Source organism: Crocodylus siamensis, chromosome 4, assembly GCF_052110815.1.
Source record: "Crocodylus siamensis isolate JL-2025a chromosome 4, ASM5211081v1, whole genome shotgun sequence".
Taxonomy (NCBI): domain Eukaryota; kingdom Metazoa; phylum Chordata; order Crocodylia; family Crocodylidae; genus Crocodylus; species Crocodylus siamensis.
This window is the reverse complement of record NC_143398.1, coordinates 23,060,457-23,079,939: the sequence shown is the minus strand read 5'-3', so window position 1 is coordinate 23,079,939 and position 19,483 is coordinate 23,060,457. Positions and strand designations below refer to the sequence as shown.

Here is a 19,483-nt window from a genome sequence, read left to right as displayed (position 1 = left end):
GTCAGGCTGCCTGTAGGGCTTCCTGCAGAGCCATGGAGCTGCACAGACCCTGGTGCTTCGCTGTAGGACCAGCAAACTAAACTCTTCAAAGGAGTTTAGTGAGCAGCGTGGTCTGGGGGCCTGAGCTCTTCCTTACCTATCATCACTAAAATCTACTTATTCTATCTACTCTGTCCCACTGTCTCTAGCTATCTACGGTTTATCTTCTTCTATCTGTTCTCCTGTCTACCCTAGTATCTGTAGTATCCTTGGAGGAGTTTTAGTTTGCTGCATCCGAAGTCATTTAAGGCATATTAAGCCACCTAATTTCCTACAGCGGCTGGAACTAATGTCTAATATGTCGCTGAGGCATGCACCATTAAGGCGGTGCAAAAGCATTTAGCCTGCTTTAAAGTGTCAGGCACACACTCCTCTCATTTTGTCTACATACGGCCTGTTTGCACCAGTGGCTGGTAGACAGTGTTTAGGGATTGTTAAAACACAATTAGCCCTTAAATGGAACGTGACATATGAACACAGACAACTCAGTGTCCTAAAATTAAAGTTTAACTTTATTAGTACAACAAGTATTATTTTAGCTGTTTTTATATTCAGAGAGAGAAAAACACTTAGTACAATCATTTCACCCGATCTGAGATGTTACTTTGCTTCACAGAAAAGATGGCCGCTCAGTTCCTGAAGCAAAGGTTGCATCATTGGCTGGGATGATCTAGACAGGCGTTGGAAGCTGGCTTATGATGTAAATGATGATGATGATGACACACTTAACTGTTTTGCTTCCCCCTTTTATGCTTTTTGTTAACTTGACTCCTTGCTTTTTGGTCGTTTTTTCTGCAGTCAGCATATTGTTCATATTTTATCCTGTCAGCATTTTCCTTTGGTCAACAGCCCTATTACAAGCACACCTCTTAATCTGGCCTTTTTTGGGTGTCTTATTTTAAGTATTCTCCACTGGTCTCCTTTATTGCTTTTCATTAACATGTTCAATCATTTAATCCCTTGGATTCAGCTGGTTAGTGCTAAATTCAGTTAATTTGAGCTAGTAACAAAACTATTACTATGTTGTGTTAGAAAAACTTCTTAGAGTGATAGAAAAAGGAAAGAAACATTATGCGAGCAAACTCAAGGCTATAAGCTGCTTGCAAGAAACAAGGCCAGGTGACATTGCAAATACCAGCAAAATGAAAAGTTCAGATAACAACAAGGCTATACAGAACTTTAGGCTGAATTTAAAAGAAAACGTTAAACAATGCTATAATTCACTACTCTATAAATAGGTTCAACTTTAAAGCATAAAATATGACAAGCTACCCTAACACAGCCCACCACTTCAATTTAGGGCCTCCATTTTGTTTACACACGCCCATACATTGTAAACTAATTGTGGCGGAGCACCTTTGGGGTGCTCGCCACATGGTAGGGGCTGCAGTAGGCTGGGGCCGAGCCCAGCCGGGAAGGCAGCCAGGTGAAGCCAGATCTCATTCGAAGGTGGAAGGTGTGTGGCAGAGCACCTTTTGGGGTGCTTGCCACTTGAGAGTGTGTGGGGCGCGCGCCGGGTTGCAACTGTAGCCCCGGTGGGTTCTATCCCCTGATGTTAAGTTGCGAGAGGGAGAGGTAGACTCCTAACGGTTCCAGAAAAAAACTTTATTGGATTTCTTACTTACGCACCGCCGGTGTGGATGTGGCGGCGCAGGCGGTTACACTTGGGTTTTTCCCGGTTCAGGTGAGGGATGAACGAACAGAAAACTGAGCGCTGAGTCCAAAACCGAAAACAACGATGAACGAGTGGTTGATGCTCGAGTGCACAAACAATTGCCGAAGAGTCCGGAGGCAGGAGAAACCGTGGGAAGCTGGCCAGGCCTACCCACTGAGCAGTGAACGCTCTGGCTTCTTTTCTGGCTTCTCTCTGGGCCGAGGCTCAACCCTAGCTTTTATAGGCCAGATGACAAACATAATTTCAAGCCCCGATTGGTCACATTTCCACGCTAAAATGTTCGCGGGGATTTTCCACAGGGGACGGGGTTTTCCCGAGCATATGGCCAGGGCCATGCAGCAATTCAAATGGGGGCTTTCCGGATTGTGTGGAGAGTGCTGACGGCACCTGTTGCTGGGCAAAGCCGGCAGAGTCCAGCTGGAGCGTGACATGCCCCCTTGCCGTCAAGCACTCGACTACAACACGTCGTTGTCCTCGTCTTCGATTTCGGTAGCGTTCTGGGGTAACTGTGTATATACAAAGGCAGACGGGTTCATCACTTTCTTTTTTAACCAATTGAACAAAGCACAAAACAAACACAAACTAATGCTTATTCCAACGACAAACAATACAATCCCTATGAGCGCTTGTTTCAGCCTGCCAAGGCCTAGCCAATTCAGCCATGACATTCCCCAATCATGCCAGGACTGTTCTTTGAGCTTGGATTTTTCTATCAGAGACTTTGCATCCTTGATGCCCTGGATGATGTGATCAAGGGAAAAAGAAGACAGACTGAATTTTGAGCAGCAGTGCGTATTGTTCCCAAGGGCAGAACACAGCCCGCCCTCCCTCGCCAGGAGGTAGTCCAAGCCAAGACGATTATAATATACTGCGGCTTGGGTCTCTTTTATTGCCTTTTGGGTTTCCTCGAAACCAAGCTGGGTCACGTTAGCCAGCTTCTCTACCGCCTCCATCAAAAGGACGATGCGGCTCATGGTGTCCATGGAGCCGAAATAAGGGAAATACACTGCAACTCTGTCTCGATGCGTCATGAGGGTCCAAGCTCCGTCCTTATCAGGATCCGACATAAGGGAATGCTTAACCCGGGGGGAGCGAGTGTAATTGCTCAAGGTGAAGTCAGGGTTGTTCCATATATAGGCCGAAACCAAAACATAGGATGTGTTCGTTTCCTGAGGGGGCGAACACAACACAGTAGACTGATTTAAATTTAACCAAAGCCAGCCTGGTGGCAACAAGGATGTTGCCTCCGACTTGGGAGTCTCAGGACACACTAAGGGGGAAGTTGTTAGACCTCCATAATTTATCCCGTACCCACGGACAAGGTTGTGCACAGAGAGGGCCAGATCGATGTTAGCCGCTGGCTTATAACCCATCTGAGAAAGGCAGGCACGATTACATGTAGCTGAGCCCGCGCCATGACAACATATGGAGTTAATCCTTAACATGGGTTTAATAGCACCCATAGATATCCCGAACGTGGTGGCACATCGGTCCTGCGTCTGATTACAAAATACCCGTAGGCCCCATAAGGCCGACAGCAGGGCTCTAGTTCCCAAAGGATAAGCGTGCTGGAAAATAGGATTGGGGCTCTGTGCCCACTCCCCCCTTCCCTCCTGCGCCAAGTACTGAGCTGCTGTTATGAGGTCCCTGAGTAGATCGCTATTATTCAGAGGTTTTAGATCAAAATTAAAGGCCGTTAGCATGGCACTTAAGCTAGTGTGGCAAGTTATGTGATTGGGCGGGGCTAGCTGTGGGGAACCTGTCCAGATATATGGCCAGTCTCGTTTGGTGTCCACCGAAGTCAGGGTAGTTATTTCCTGTGGTTGTTCCAAGATGCTAGGTCTCGAGACGGCGCAAGTGCTGCGATCAAAAAGATGCTTACAGTTCTGCACGGAACAGTTGGGATGAGTGACCGAAAGCATCAAACGCAACCCATTACTGCCAACAGGTTCCAGAAAACTCAGCCGGTACTTGGTACTGTTGACCCTGGTACCGTCGCCCTCTTGCTTGAGACATTCGGCAGCCAGTAGGCTCATCACATCTAGGAAGGTATTTCCGGTTGTCAGGATCGACGGGGGTCGCACGTCAGTTGGCATGACAAAAGTGAGGCTACACATGATTAGCAGATTAACTGGAAACATCATCGTACGGATAAGTACCTATAAGAGACAAGCAAAAACCATTAACATAGAAGATTCAAATATCAAACAGTGATTAGGTAGATCTCGATCGTCTGGTCAGCCAGTTGTGGTGGGCCAGGTAGGTCTTCATGTCGGCTCGGACGTAGTACGTGTTTGGGTACTGTCCGGTGCGACACACTGTCGCCTCGAGTGGATCCGGGTGAGTCGCTCTTTCTGTCGGTAGGGTAAGCCACACGGGCTCGTTGGGGGCGAATTTCGGCGTCCACAGCAGTCGAGGAGTGGGCGCGCATTCCTGCCACAGGTCTTTATCAGCGTTCATATTGAGTAGGCATAGTTTTAGATGTCGTTCCCACCCTTTAAATTTCCCATCGTTGGCCAGCCGTAGTTTCTCCTTCAGGAGGCCAATGGTGTGTTCGACAACCCCGTTGGATTGGGGGTGGTAGGGCAGGTGCAGGTGCCAATCGATGTTGTGTTCACGCGCGAATGCTTGAAGCTTCTCACTACCAAATGGCGGACCTCCGTCTCTCTGAATGCTTGTAGGCAGCTGCCAGTAGGAACCTATTGCAAGTAGCACACTGATAATGTCTGTCGCCCGGGCGCGACTGAGCGGTTGACAGGCTACCTGGCGTGTGCCGAGATCGACGATAACAAGACCTTTCGGATGACTTTTTGCCTCGGGGAGGGGTCCCATCAAATCCAGTTGCCACATCTTTCCTGGGGCGAAGAAGGTAGGGTTGAATGCCTCCTTCTCGTGGCTGACTGGGTGAGCTTTTTCCTTTTCACAAATATGGCATTGGCGTGCAGCGTCCTCCCAATGCCACTTCCTAATGGCATCTGGCTCTCCCCTCTCCGGATGCCATCGCTCACGGGCTCTCTTTGGCCCTGGGTGTCCCCAGTGCTCATGCAGCCAGTGGGTGAATGGTGACACCTGAAGCGTGGCGTCAACGAGTATGCTTCACACGAGGGATCCGCAAGTATACGGTCGATTTTTGCATGCACAGGATCGGTGTCCGATCGGTGGGACTGAGTGTGCTTGACTAACGGACGCTCTTCGAACTCGGTGAGGAGTTCTTCTATGCCATTCCAAAGTGCTAGGTGCTCTGTAGGGGTGGTCTGTCCGATCAAGATGTCATAAATGAACTTTGAGTCGACCGCTAGCACTGGAAGTGGTTTCGATCCATTATATGCAGTGGCACTGTGTTTAAGCATCAAGGTGAATCCAAGTAGTTCACATTTCTGAGGTGAGCAGTCAGGGTCTGGATAGGCACCTTCGATTTCGTGCATTTTACAGGCATCACAAAAGACTCCAAATCGTCCTTTGTCTCATGACGATCCATCAAAGGCCATCCATGCCAGAAGGGTCATGCCATACAGGTTCAATCGCGAGTTCTCTAGTGAAGGTGGGGGACTTCCATCCCGATGGTTCCAGGAACTCCAGTGATGCCTGTAATTAAGGATGAGGCTACGCCATGTCTCAGGGTTGCCTTCGAAAGATGGGTCAGGTCGGTTTGGCTCGAGGTGTGGCGCCTGGGGCAGTGATGGTGCCTCTTCGAAGATTAAGTGTGGCTACCATCTTTAGCCCAAGTAAGACCTTTCCGCATGTGTCATAACGATGTTGGTTACATTGCAAGGAGCGGTGCAACAGGAATGCTATGTTGCTGGCTTCGGTCTTTCCCGTGGCAAAGAGATGAGTCTCCGTGAACCCAATGGTGACTGAGAGGGTCTGATCTGGAGTGAAACTAACAAGTTTCGTTTTGGCTATCTTCTCGAACAGATCATTTAAACGGGTGGAGTCCGAAGTGGTCCAGGGCGCGTGACGGCGACTCTTTTTCCATATCTGTTACTGAAGAAGGCTAACAACTCCAAGGTCGGCCGGCTCAATGCAAGTTTGGAGCCACGCAAGCTTTCCTAAGACGCTCTTGAGGTCCCGGGCCATACTTGGATGTTGTTTGCTGGGCTCGAGCTTGGGGGCCTTCCCCCAGTGTGTGTCCATGTCGAAAACAGTCCCAAGAAAGGTGAATTGTCTTTGTGGCGCGGTGGAAGATTTAGTTTCACTGGGGCTAAATCCAGCAGGGGGCTGGACTCGATGATCTCCCGAGGTCCCTTCCAGCCCTAATGTCTATGAAATCTATGAAAATCTATGACAGTCCAACCATTTGCACGGAGGTGCAGAGTCAAGCACTGTAAGGTGTCTTGTGCGTCGTCGCGCGATGATACTATGATCGCCAGTCATCGACATACGACCAGACTCGAGTGTCGCCGGTCGGCCAAAAGCTGCTTAACATGATATCATGTTCATGGCAGCGGTGGCAAGCGCGGGTCCCTTGGGGGCAGACATTCCATTTGAAGATTTGGCTGTCAACACACATATTCAGGAGTCCGCTAACATCATCAAGTGGAATGGAGAAAAACATATCCTTGAGGTCAATGGTTGTGCCCCACCACGTCTTGGTAGCTTGGGAGTGGATTATCTCACTCATGATGTCGGGCAGCGTTTTGGTGCATGATAACGCGAGTGAGAGGCACCGCTTGTTCGCCTCGCGATAGTCCACGACCAGGCGAACTGATTGACTGCTACTTGCCTTGGCTATGCCCCATCCTGCTGAGAGATATACACTATGCGAGATGGGCACAATTTTCCCCTTGCCCTGTAGGTGAGTCAAGAGATCTTTCAACAGGCTTTGTAGCTCGACTCTCGTAGGGATCGGACAATACCGCTACTTGTCGTGTCCTGGTTTTATCTCTGGTTTGTGTGCAGGTAAATGTACGGTGAGAGGCAGGGCCTCCAACACGGCTCCCTTGAGATGTAAATCACGGATGCCAGGGATTCCAAGCAGATTGACATTGCCCAAAACAGCTTGGAGGGCCGTCATGACACCCTCGGCATAGAATTTAAGGACTCGCGTAGTGGATGATGAGTGCAAGCCTTGGACATGTAACACGGTGTTGGTTCTCTCGTGTGGGCAGTCTTCGTGAATCACATTAACTTGTGTGCCGGTGTCCAATAAAAATCTTATCGACTGCCTTTTTGTTCGTGGTGGGATTTCTTACACTGATGTTAGTGTATGGGTGCATATCGCCAGGTGGACCGCCGGTTGCCCTGGCGGCCGCTACTTGTTTTTTTGCTTGTTGTAATCATCAAAGCCTAGGTTGGTAGCCAAAGTCTTCTGGCCTTCGTCCCCTAATCTGCGCAGTTGTTCTTTCGTCAACCCAGTATGACTCAAAAGGAACCCAAACGTAGCCCATTCATGAGGGGAACGATCATGTGGTGGTGGTCAAGCTTGGGGTGTACCACCATGGCCTCTCGGAGCTTTGCGAATCGCGCTTCCGAGGCAGACACATGGTGGATGATCCTTGGGTTCAACGACGATGTTGACTGCTGTTCCTTCACTCACTGAGACCTTCTGAATGCGCGACAATTGCGCTAACAATTGTGTGACTGGTGCACCAATTGTCGGTAATAACAAGAGGCGTAGCGTGACTGCCTGCTCGTTGCCATATAGCTCGGTCGCGCTCTCTATTGCCTTGGCCGTACAGGGAACTGATCCTGAGAGCCGCAAAAATCGGTGCAGCCATGGACCCTGAGCCTGGGCAGCGGTTAGGCTGAGGGCTCCTGCCCTAGGATCCCAAGAACAATAGGATGCTCCAACCGCCGCATGGATCAGTGCCAGTGGTTTCGGACGAGTCAGGTGTCCTTCGTGCCAGACGTGGGCTCAATGTGCAAGTGCATTGGCAACAAGCGCCGGCAATGGGATGAGCCATGCTTGGTTATAAGCGAGGCCTTGCAGGTCAGACACATGGCCTCTGCTCCATCCCCCGTTCTGCACCAGGAATACACCTTCTTCCCCATTGAGAAGCTCCAAAGATGCTTCCATAACTAGTCGGCTGAGCCAGCAAATGGTGCTCTCGTCAGGCCGGATTGCTGTTTCTTTCATTAGACCTTGAAGCTCAGTGCGAGTGCAGCTCTGGAAAGTCGTGGTGGTTTGACTGCTGCCTTGATGGTCGATGGTGGTTTTCTGAATAGCGATGGGTAAGGCTTCCGCAAGGGACGGGTATAGTTCCTCTTGTTCCCGCTTTTCCTCGCTGATGCTAGCAGCCGGGGGCGGAGTCGACGTGCTCACTGACGTAGGTTGCGGCTGATCATAAGGAGGCAGGGCCGACAGACTGGGCTCCGCTCCGCTCTCAGCGCCATGTTTTCCCACGGCCTGCAGCAGGCCGGGCTCTTGGTCTCTCTGTCTTCAGCACCATTTTTGGCCGCCGCTTGTCCCTTCGCGGCCTGGGCAAGGGTCTCTAGGTAGATGGTCAAATCTCGGTGTTTCCACAATTGATTGACCATCATACGAAATAAAACATTAGCCATCTTCCCTTTATCCCATTTGGGACCGGCCCATTTTGTCGGGGTTCGGCTGTCCTTTTCTAATGACTCACGGCATTGTGTCAGCATTTCATGGCCGCGGGTCCCTTCACGCAGGTGGGGACAGTTGAACTTGTCAGCTGGGGTGGGCTGTCCCCCTTCACGCACACACCGAATACACCGTGCAAATTCCTGCACTGGAGTGGGGTTAGCGGTCTTACTTGGCTTGATCCCGGCGAGAGACAGGGCGCTCTCTTCTCCCCTTGGTCGGAATATGACCATAGGGCTCCTCATCACGCTGCTGAACGCGGTGGGGGTGAGCGAAAAGGCCCATTCCTTCCCTCCGGTTGTCAGGGAAAGGTACCCTGACACTTTCGTGTCCTGCAAGCCATCCGCTTGGTGAAAGATTATGTGGGCCCAAAGATTGTCTGGGGTTGTCACTGATCGGTAGCCACCACCCCATGGGCAGTGGGCATTCAAGCCCGCTTGTATTTCGTCTCCCTCCGCTGAGGATCCCAACCTCATCACCATGTGTGGGGCGCGTGCCGGGTTGCGACTGTAGCCCCGGTGGGTTCTATCCCCTGATGTTAAGTTGTGAGAGGGAGAGGTAGCCTCCTAACGGTTCCAGAAAAAAACTTTATTGGATTTCTTACTTACGCACCACCGGTGTGGATGTGGCTGCACAGGCAGTTACACTTGGGTTTTTCCCGGTTCAGGTGAGGGATGAACGAACAGAAAACTGAGCGCTGAGTCCAAAACCGAAAACAACGATGAACGAGCGGTTGATGCTCGAGTGCACAAACGATTGCCGAAGAGTCCGGAGGCAGGAGAAACCGTGGGAAGCTGGCCAGGCCTACCCACTGAGCAGTGAACACTCTGGCTTCTTTTCTGGCTTCTCTCTGGGTGGAAGCTCAACCCTAGCTTTTATAGACCAGATGACAAACATAATTTCAAGCCCCGATTGGTCACATTTCCACACTAAAATGTTCGCGGGGATTTTCCACAGGGGACGGGGTTTCCCAAGCACGTGGCCAGGGCCATGCAGCAATTCAAATGGGGGCTTTCCGGATTGTGTGGAGAGTGCTGACGGCACCTGTTGCTGGGCAAAGCTGGTAGAGTCCAGCTGGAGCGTGACAGAGGGCTCTCACAGGCTCCAAGGAGAGCCTGCTTTGAAGCAGCAGCTGGGCAAACCTTCCCCTGGTACCATTTAAAGGGGAATATGTGGGGCAGGGCACTGTAGGTGCCTGCCACTTTAAGACCAGAGCCAAGCAGCCAGCAGGTGTTTGATTGAGGCAGCCATTTTAGATCCCTGGCTGCCTAGATAAACAGCTCAGTTCCCTGTTGGCTGGTGGCAGCATTGTGTGGCTGTGAGGATCCATAACCTCCTGGAGGTAAAGCCAGGAACTGTAGGGGATAGTTTGGAGGCTCCTGCTCCTGGTCTTGAGCATGACCTAAAACTGCCCCCTGCTGGGAGTGGGTGGTCTGGTGGGGCTCTCAGTGGTGCAGGGGCCCCAGGAAATACCAGGCCAGTTACCACCCCAGAAAGGCAGGTTGGGATGCCTTAACCCCAGCACCTACCTTTGGGTGGGTTGAGTAATACCAGAGGTAGTTGGGGGCCAGGCATAGCTGTGGGGTCCAAGACCCTAAGAGACCCTGAGGAGGGAGAGTGGGGGCAATGTACCAGTATGGCCACCTGAACCTTGTGCGGGGTGCAAGACCCTGAGAGGGAGGGTGGGGCTAGGTCTGGCTACAGCCACCTGAGCCCACTGGGCAGCAAAGCCCTGTGGCCTCAAGTGAAGGGGGTGGTGTGGAGCCCCAAGTGAGGGGGTAGAAATGAGCACCCCCAGTGAGGGGGTAGGCTTGGGTGAGGGCATGGAGATCTGGAGCCTCAGGTGATGGGGGCAGAGAGGAATAGCCCTAAATGAAGGGGGCAGAGATGGGGAGCCCCAGTGAAGTGGGGAGGAGAACCAGAGGGTCCACACAGTCTTGTGCCAGAAGGGGCCTGAGCAAGCTTAGACCCAGTCGGGTAATTGGGTGGCCACTACCCTGGTGAGGGTTGTGGAAGAGGCCCAAAAGATGGTATATCTGCCACCCAAGGGATGGACTAGCGAAGCCTCTGGCCTAAGGGGCCTGATCCAAGAGGGAGCAAGGCACAATAAGTTGTCGACGGATGAAAGAGACCCTGTTAGAGAGGGTGGAGTGAGTGAGCAAGCGTGTGTGTCCAGAGGCCTGACAGCATGGCCTAAGCTTGCCCTGGCTGTAGACTGGAAGCACTATAACATCTGGATCCTTTACATATTTAAATACGCATCTTATACACTGAAAGTAGTGTTGTTGTTGTTATTTGATATTCATATCACATTAGCAACCACCCCTATGTGCTAAGCACTTCTCAGGAAAAATAGACCTATCCTTGTTCCAAAATGCTTACAAACTAGGCCAAATAATTCCTTGGAAACGGAGGTAGTACAAATATTACCTCCTATTTCTCTGGCCCATAGCATATTGACCGCTATTTTCTGGCCGGCGCACAAGCCGGCCACCCAACAGTGCTGCACAGAGTGGGAGAGGGTGAGGGCAGTGGCATCATCCTGAAATGCTATTGCTGGGGGGCTCCACTCCCCTCTCCTACCAGAGCGGAGGAGGACTGTGCTGTGGTGGGGGCCTCTGGGCACAGAGCAGGGTGAGAAGTGCAGGACCCAAGAGCCGAGTGCTCCTGGCTGATCACTTGGGGAGCTGACAGCTAGAGGCCATGAGTGCTGGAGGCTCAAGCTTGGCCCGTGCTGCTGTTCAGTGCCTGGCAGAGGGTTACACTGGCAGGCCAAAGACCTCTCACTACTTAGCTGTTCTCTGAAAGGGCACTTCATTTGCAGCAGTAAACATGATGCCCTTTGGCTATGTCACCAAAGAAGCCGTACCATATCTTTCTCCATCTCAGTGGTCCAAGGCTTTTACAGGTTTTTTTATTTCTATTTCCAGAGCCACTGGCCTCCCTGAGAAATTCTGTGTACAGGTGGAACAGAAGACCTTCGCAATGCCAACTCTGAGGCTCTCCACATACTGCCCAGGCTGCCCCAAATTTCCACGGGAGGGGTGGCATGTGACCCAGCATCCCCCAGCCTAGATTGTCTGTTTTGTTAGTTCAGAGAGTTTATGAAGAGACCAATTTTTGGAGCTGGCTGGGTCCATTGCTGTTACTCATGCAAGCCTGCCTTTTCAGCCTTTTTGCTACAATAACAAACCACTACAGACTCTCCCACACACCCCAATTGGTTCTCAGTGACAAATAAGCTGCTAGCCAGCTTCACCATCCTTTAAACTCCTCATATTCTGAATCAGGTTAGCACACAATGAATCCACACTCTCTGGAGTTTACCACTTCCCAACATGGGGCCACCAGCCACCACCATTTCCCTATCCAGCATGCTCATGAAGGTCCCATTGACCCTCCCCAACCCACATGCATTTAGAAAAATCCCCTCGTTTAGTGCAAGGAGGCAGCTCATGTCCTGCAGGTGGATCCAACTTAGGAAAAGTGCTCAGCAAAACTGGAACTTGCTTCATGGGAGAGAGAGGAGAGGGCACTTTGTATCAACGGGATGGGGAAGCTGCTCCACCAATGGCCCTGGGTACCAAAAGGCTGCTCTGCCCTTCCCTTGCCCTGCAATCAGCTAGTGCCCCTGCCTCAGGCAGATCATTGCTGGTGCCCTCTAGAAGGGAAAGGCCCCTGCCCTATTCCCCACCCTCTGAACCAGCCACAACAGTCTTCTTATGATGTTACCAGCAAAGAAGGGGTTGGCCAGCAACAAGCTTTAACTGGCACAGAGCTCAAGAACTCTCTGACCATTGCATTCATACGTCCAGCGCCATGCCCACCCAGAATCCCAGGCCAGATCTCAGAATTGGACCCAACTCTTGCACAGGAGTCTCCAAGTACTAGGATGGGTTCCTTCCCTGCAATCCCGCTGATCAGGTCTTCCAGCTGTTGATAGAAGCTGTTCTTCTCATCACTACCCTGCCGACTGGGAGCATAGACACTGACAAGGTTGATGAATCGCTTCTGTGGTATGCTGCGAAATGTCTTGGTACATACGGACACTGAAATCGATGTATGAACACTTCACATGATAACATAAGTTCTTTTATGATACCAAGCCTACACCATGCTCTCCCCTTACTCCTTCGGGTTTGCCGTGCCACAGTGCTGCCGGGTCACGTGCCCATGTCCTCTGCTGGCTGTGCAGGCTTTTATGACAGGCTCTAAGACAGACCAGGTGAGAGGGGACAGTCACTGCACCACCTGTGCCCTGGCCTGGACACAAAGGGTCTGAGCCCGTCATGCCCCTGGACCCCGCTGGGGCAGGGAGCCAGTCCCTCAATACGGGCCACTCTAGCCCCAGGTGCATGGCCGGCTGGCAGACTTACCATTCCTTTGATGGACATATTAGGGGTTGTTCTTGGCCTTGCCCTCTTGAGGATGAAATCCTGTTGCAGGGAAGGATGAGGGGGTCAATAGTGGGGACATGGACCCACATGCCTGCACACACAGGGTAGCCATCAGAATAGGCTTGCAGGCACAGATACACATGTACATGCACTGCTGTGCCCCACACAGACATGCACAGCACGTGAGCTGCCCCGGCGCATGGGGGTACAGGCCACCAGAAGGTTGTTGGGGCTGGGGCGGCAAGTATTACTTGGGGCAGAAGGGGCTTCAGCCCAGGACGTGGCCAGTCCCTTGGTCTTCCCAGGCCTTGCTTAGGTGGGCAGGGTGCTGTGTCCCTCTGTGCCACAGCTCTCTTTGGTGGAGCCTCCACCTCGAGCCCGTTCGCTGGGCTGCTGTTGAAGCCCTAGGAGAGACGGAGAGTGGACAGTCACTATACCATCAGTGCCCCCCATAGACCCTGAGGGTCTGAGACCCTCACATGTGTCATCCTGTAAGAGAAGGAGCCCATCAGGGCATCCCCGGTCCCTGAATACAGTTCACCCCAGCCCCAGGGGCATGGCCAGCTGGCGGACCTACCATTCCCCTCACGGACATATTAGCGGTTATTCTTGGCTCTGCCCTCTCGAGGATGGGATCCTGTTGGGGGGAAGGATGAGGCAGTCAATACAGGGGACATGGGCCAACATGCCTGCATGCACTTGATAGTCCTCAGCACAGGCTCAGTGGCACATATATACATGTAGAGGCACTGCTGTCCTCCACACGAACATGCACAGCACACACACTGCCCCAGCACATGGGCACCAGAAATTTATCAGGGGCTGGGAAAGTAAGTATTACTTGGGGCTCAAAGGGCTTCAGTCCAGGACGTGGCCAGTCTCTTGATCTTCCTAGGCCTTGCTGGGGTGTGCAGCGTGCTGGCTCCCTCTGGGCCACGGCTCTTTTCCGTGGAGACTCCCCCTTGACGCCGCCCTGAGGACTTCTGTCAAGGCCCTAGGAGAGAAGGAGACGGGACAGTCACCGTCCCAGCAGTGCCCTCCCCTGGACGCTGAGGGTCTGAGCCCCTCACCTCTGTGGGACCCCTAAGGGAGGGAGCTTGGCAGGGGCCCCACCTGGCACCCAGGCCGCCGGATTCGGCCCACCCCCTGTCCTGGGGCACTGTGGGTTGGGGGACCTACCGCTCCCTGCACTGCCAGCCTGGGCAGCTTCTGCCTGTGCCGGAGGGTCTCAGAGTGGAGCGGCTGTAGAAGGGAAGAATGGGGGAGTCGGTTCAGGGAGCAGTGGGTATGTACTAGGGACACGGCCTCACACGCGTGCACACACACAGGCCATCCACCAGAATGAGCTCACACATAGATGTACACGCTCCACCCCACTAGACACACACACCCCACCTGATGGACACGTTGGCACTGCTAAAGGCCTCCCCAGGGCACGTGGGCATGCCTATGCTACTGCCTCCCACGCATACACATCTGTACAAACCTGGATCCTGTGGGCAAAGCCCTCTATAGTCCATCTATCAGTTTCCCCTTCTCTATCTGACAGATACCAGAGGTCCTAGTGCTCAGAGATGCTCAGAGGCAGGAGCTGGAGGAGTCCCAGCCTGGCGTCTCAGAGCACGTGGGGATGCAGGGCACTTTGGGGAGAAGATTTCAGACCGCTCAGCCAGAGCAGGGCACAGGGAAGGCTGGGCTGGGCCTGGAATTGGTCCCCATGGCCAGGGCAGGTGCCCATACGTGGCAGGGCACAGGGCGCTGTCCCCTCCCAGAACTTTAGGCCGAGCCTCTGGCTGGGGGGGCGTGCCGGGTCAGGGGGCAGGAGGGAACAGGCAGGGGCAGGGAGGGCCCAGCAAGATATCACTGCCCTGTGCGAGGCACAGGACATGGCTCTGCCGGCACCTCACAGCCACTCACCTGACTCTTGCCCTTGGTCCTGACGTCTTCCTCCTCTTCCTGTTGGCACAGCGGGTGCAGCAGGAGTGGGGGTCGCACCCAGACTGGTCTGTTGGCCAGCACTGGTCTGCCAGGAGGAGGCTGTGGGGCCAGCTGCATCCCAGATCCTGCCTGTATCTGCAGCTGGGGCAGCTGGAGGAGGAGAACAGCTGCTCAGCAGAAGCCCCCTTGGCACCCTTCACCTCAGCAGCCTGCACCCACGGGAAACCTTTCAGGCCCTTCCAAGTCTGTGCTGACCCAGTGCTCGGCTCCCAGAGCTCCCACCCTGCCCTTCACCAAGAGACAGCCCCAGCAGACCTGGCAAGAGCCAACAGCATCACTGCTACCAGGACAGCTCTGCTCAGCCCATGCCTGGGCACACAGAGGGCCCCAGTGAGGACTCTGGCAGCTCAAGCCGCAACCATAGACCACAACCGTGGTCGCAGAGCTCAGGAGGCCTCATGTCCCTGCTAGTTCCTGCCCAAATGGCGTCGAGGCCGCTCAGCTGGGCCAGAGGGCTTGGGCCTAAGAGCTAAGAGCGCAGGTAGGGGGGAAAGAGCGGCTCCAGCCAGCAGTACAAGCAAAGGGTACCCCCATGGCAGCAGGAGGCTGGAGCACCAGGAACTCCCTTGCTGGCCTCACACCTCCTTGCAAAACTCCCAGGTGTTGCTGGCCCCTTACCTGCACTGGGCAGTCTCTCGGCCGTCTCTCCCTGCCGCTCTTGCCAGAACAGCTGGTTGGTAACGGGAGAGAGATGGGAGCCAGCTGCCAAGTGCTGAGACCACGAGGCCCTGGGGGCCCAAGCTCTTCCTTACCTATCATCACTAAAATCTACTTATTCTATCTATCTTACTCCTCTATCTCTCCAAGGTTTATTTTCTTCCTTCTGCTTTTCTATCTACTCTCTACTCTAGTATTTCTGTCTCTAATCTATCTAATTTAATCTACCTAATCTAATTTGATCTAACCTCCTAACTCTAACTCTTTCGAACAAGGAAAACAAACTCCCTATGCCTTAGCTGAGCCTTTTGGCTTGCGCTGAGACTGACCAGCAAGGACCGGGGGCTAGGATTTATCCCCTGCCCATCCCTAGTCTCCGTGGCGATGGAGTGACACGGGAGCTACGTCACAAAGCAGCTTGTGTCAGGCCCTGTATATAGCAGCTGGGACCCTGGGCCACATCCTGCCTCCCCTCCCACCCCCACAAACACAAAAGGCCTCTCACTGGGCCTCAGGTGTCCAAGCGCAATCTGATTCTGCTCCCAAACCATCAACACCAATTGGGGCCTTCTCCTTCCCACAGCCGGAGCCTAGCTGAAGGCTTGGATGGGCACAAGGAGTCACGGGCACAGTTTCCGGGTCTGCAGCAGGCTGGGGCAGGACCCCATGCAGATTGGAGAGTCCTAGCAGAGCTGGGCTGGCAGGGCCCTCAGGAGGGCTCATCTAGTCTAGCCCCTGCTCAGGGCCGGATCAGTCCTGTCTGAACCCCCCTAGACAAGGATCTGGAGGAGCCGGTTTCAACGTGATCAGCACCCCCGGCAGATAGCAGACGGATCCCCCACAGCAAAGAACCCCCCCACGCTGATCTGACCGGGGGGGTGCGGGCTGGCCCGTTCAGCACACTCCAGAGCTCCCCATAGTTGCTGGGCTCATGAATTGTGAGGACTTGGCCAGAACAGAGATTTGTGGGACTAGGAGAGAATGGGCGTCGTGGGTTGCAAGGCCTGAAACGCAGCCATGATACAAGCCGTCTGCAGGAAGGGCAGTCTGAGCTCCTGCCCTGGACAGTGTGGCAGGGGCCAGCCTGTTGTGGGGCCTCTTAAGCCCATCCTGCCAGCTCTTCTGGGCAGAGGTAGGATTTTTAAAATGGGCTGCAGATGGTGAGGGGCATCGTCACATGTAGCATAACACATTTTTCTTCAGATAAAAACAAAAGAAGCTTTCCTAATATGGCAGGCACCTGGGGCTGTATTGTTCTGTTTAAGAGTCAGGCAAAAACAGATATAACTTGATTGTGACAAGAATTAACGTGCTATGTTGTATATTACATACGACAAACAAGACAAACTAGGCAAAAAACAATCAAAAGCAGTTGTTTCATTAGTTAGGTAGTCATTGAAACGTACACCTCTCCTTCAGGTTCATAAAACAGAATCAAGCCTTCTTGGCAGTTCATCCAATGCCTCACTTAAACTTATATCCACACCTTAGTGAATGTTCACCTGAGCTAATGTTTCCAACCCGAGATAAAGTTTTTAGTTAGAATTAAAAATGGTCTTCAGGACTGCAAAATAGGGGTTACATTATGAGGAGCAGCTAACAGCAGAATGGCAGAACAAGGCTAGCTTGATGAATAAAACACAACTAACAAGGAGAGAGGCTGGTTAACACTTGTGGAATAAAGAGTTTAGAAGGAATCAGGTAGGTTATAATGAGCTATGAAGTCAACTGAATCCTTCTCTGTTGCCAGACTAGAGATGCTGCTGTCACTGTCAGGCACTTATGACTTACCTGCCTCTGTAGCGGGGAGGGCGAGCTGCTGGCGAGCAGAGCGGTCCCCGGGCTGCGGGAGTGCGGGGGGCTGGTGCTTCTCTCTGTGGCAGTGGCCGCCCGCAGGCCCCTGGCTCGGGCGGTCCCGGGGGGCACTGCAGCTGCAGAGGGAAACACCACCTCCCGTGCAGCTCAGGCAAGCAGGCAGGCAATCTCCGGGGGTGGGGGAGGAGCCTGCTTTCCCGGGCTGCTGTCAGGCTGCCTGTAGGGCTTCCTGCAGAGCCATGGAGCTGCACAGACCCTGGTGCTTCGCTGTAGGACCAGCAAACTAAACTCTTCAAAGGAGTTTAGTGAGCAGCGTGGTCTGGGGGCCTGAGCTCTTCCTTACCTATCTTAAATATAGATAAGAAAATCTGCTTAAATTCAGACACCATCTTATCATAGAGAAGTAGGGATGGAGGGGATTTTACCAGTCATCTATTCCACCCCCATGCCTGAGGCAGAATCATCCCTATCCAAACCATAATCTCAGCTCTACATGAGACTGTCATGAACCCTGACAGAACACAAACCTAATACCCTAACCTGCAACAGGTAAAACAGGAGAACCATGGTAGCCAACATCCTGCTTCTATGAAATATTGTCAATATATACTCAAGATCTTGGGTAGAGGGCCACGCACGGGTGACATGTAGGAGGTACATGGGGTTGTGCACATGCACCCCCTGAGAGTGCCAGTACACCCCCTGCCTGGCTGTACTCCATGTGTAGCTGGGGGGCAGGCAGGAGCACCAGCGCCCCCCCTGTGAGCACTGGCCAGGGAGTGGGACCGTGAGCAAAAGTGGGTGCACCACTTACGGAAGTGGCTGCAGAGCTCCGGAAGCATTGCGGCTACTTCTATGGTGAGTGAGATTGGTGCCCCTGCAGCCAGCGGGATCGGCCACTGGGGGACCCTACCCCCCCAGACAGTGGGATTGGCTGCGGTGGGGGATCCCCCCTGGCCAACAGGATCAACCCCCCGCACTGGTTGCTGACTGGTGTTGGGGGGGCACGAGGTTTCCTAATATCCAACCTAAATGTCCATTGCCGCAACTTGAGACCATTTTTCCTTCTTCTGTCATCTGCCACTACTGAGAACAGTCTAGCTTAATTTTCTTTGTAACCACTCTTCAGGTAGTCAAAGGCTGCTATCAAATCCCTCCTCAGTCTTTTCTTCTGCAAACTAAGTAACCGTAGTTCCTTCAGCCTGTCCTCATAAATCATGTGCTAAACATTTTCATTGCTCTCTGCCTCCGCTGGATTCTTTCCAACTTGTCCACTTCCTTTCTATAGTGCAGGGGGCAGGGAGACCCCAAACTGGACACAGTACTCCAGATGTGGCCTCACTAGTGCAGAATAGAGGGGAATCGGTCTGACCCTTGTCACACGCACACCATAATGGTGGCATCGATGCGCGAGGCACCAAGATGGCAAGCCCTGCCCTTCTTCCCTGCAACCATCACAAAAGGGTAAAACAAACGCTGCCATACCATTACTTCCATTATCAGAGCATCACCAACATAGGTGAGGTCAGCTATTCTGCAATGCCAAATAAGGCCGGGACACAGAACCCTGAGAGGTGAGAGGTGAAAACAGCCAGCTCACCGTTAAGCGCGTCACCTGAGTGATATAAGGGAGCGCACAGTCGCACCCAGGCGAGGTCATTCATCACCCGCTTCCATTATCACAAGGGACGCTAGCCTGATCACCTAGCTTCCTCCTCCCGTTCATGATTAGAAACCACTAAACACCGCTTCATTGCCGGCCCCGACATGATTAGCAGTGTACTTCTCTGCATCTCGTTTCTCTCCTCAGCGCTCACTGTGAGTAAATAAACCTCTACCTTCAACTACTCTCTGTCTCCGTGACTATCACCTCACCTCCAGTCTCTTCGGGCAACATGAGCCGGACTCGCGTTAACCATCCCATAGAGAGCTAATCGGCCCTTCTAACCCCTCTGTTCTGGTCCCCTGCACTGCGATCAGACAGCAGCGTGACAACCCTAAGTGGAGGGGCAACACCCTCTACCCAATAACCTCCAGCTTTGGTCCCAGTGGAAGCATTGGCACACCCCAATCAAAGTCTCCAGCCTTAGCTGTAGCTAACACCCAAGGCCTCTGAGGAAGGCTTAAAAACACCTTGACACATATAGCAGAAAAGGGGTGGGGGCAACCAGGAAAGCCCCAAAGCATGGGGAATATCTACAGTAGAACATAAGCATAGCTACACGTAGATCAGGGCTTCCTAACCTTTTCCTCAGCATGACCCCACTTAAACATTGGAAATGATGCAGACAAGATCCACAAGTCATAAATGTGGTTTTATAATGTTTTCATCATAATCAGTTAACATCATCGAGCAGA

At 52.8% G+C, this 19,483-nt stretch overlaps 1 protein-coding gene across 1 annotated transcript; it reads right to left on the bottom strand.

Annotated features, from left to right (window-relative positions):
* Positions 1-7,972: 7,972 nt before the first annotated feature.
* LOC149865548 (uncharacterized) lies at positions 7,973-15,412 on the bottom strand. Its single transcript, XM_090041025.1, has 7 exons — positions 15,272-15,412; positions 14,573-14,743; positions 13,835-13,897; positions 13,497-13,649; positions 13,233-13,292; positions 12,635-13,059; positions 7,973-8,510 (listed from the first exon to the last, which is right to left on the bottom strand). Exons 1-7 carry the CDS (start codon positions 15,410-15,412, stop codon positions 7,973-7,975), a joined length of 1,551 nt encoding a protein of 516 aa, XP_089897151.1.
* Positions 15,413-19,483: the final 4,071 nt, after the last annotated feature.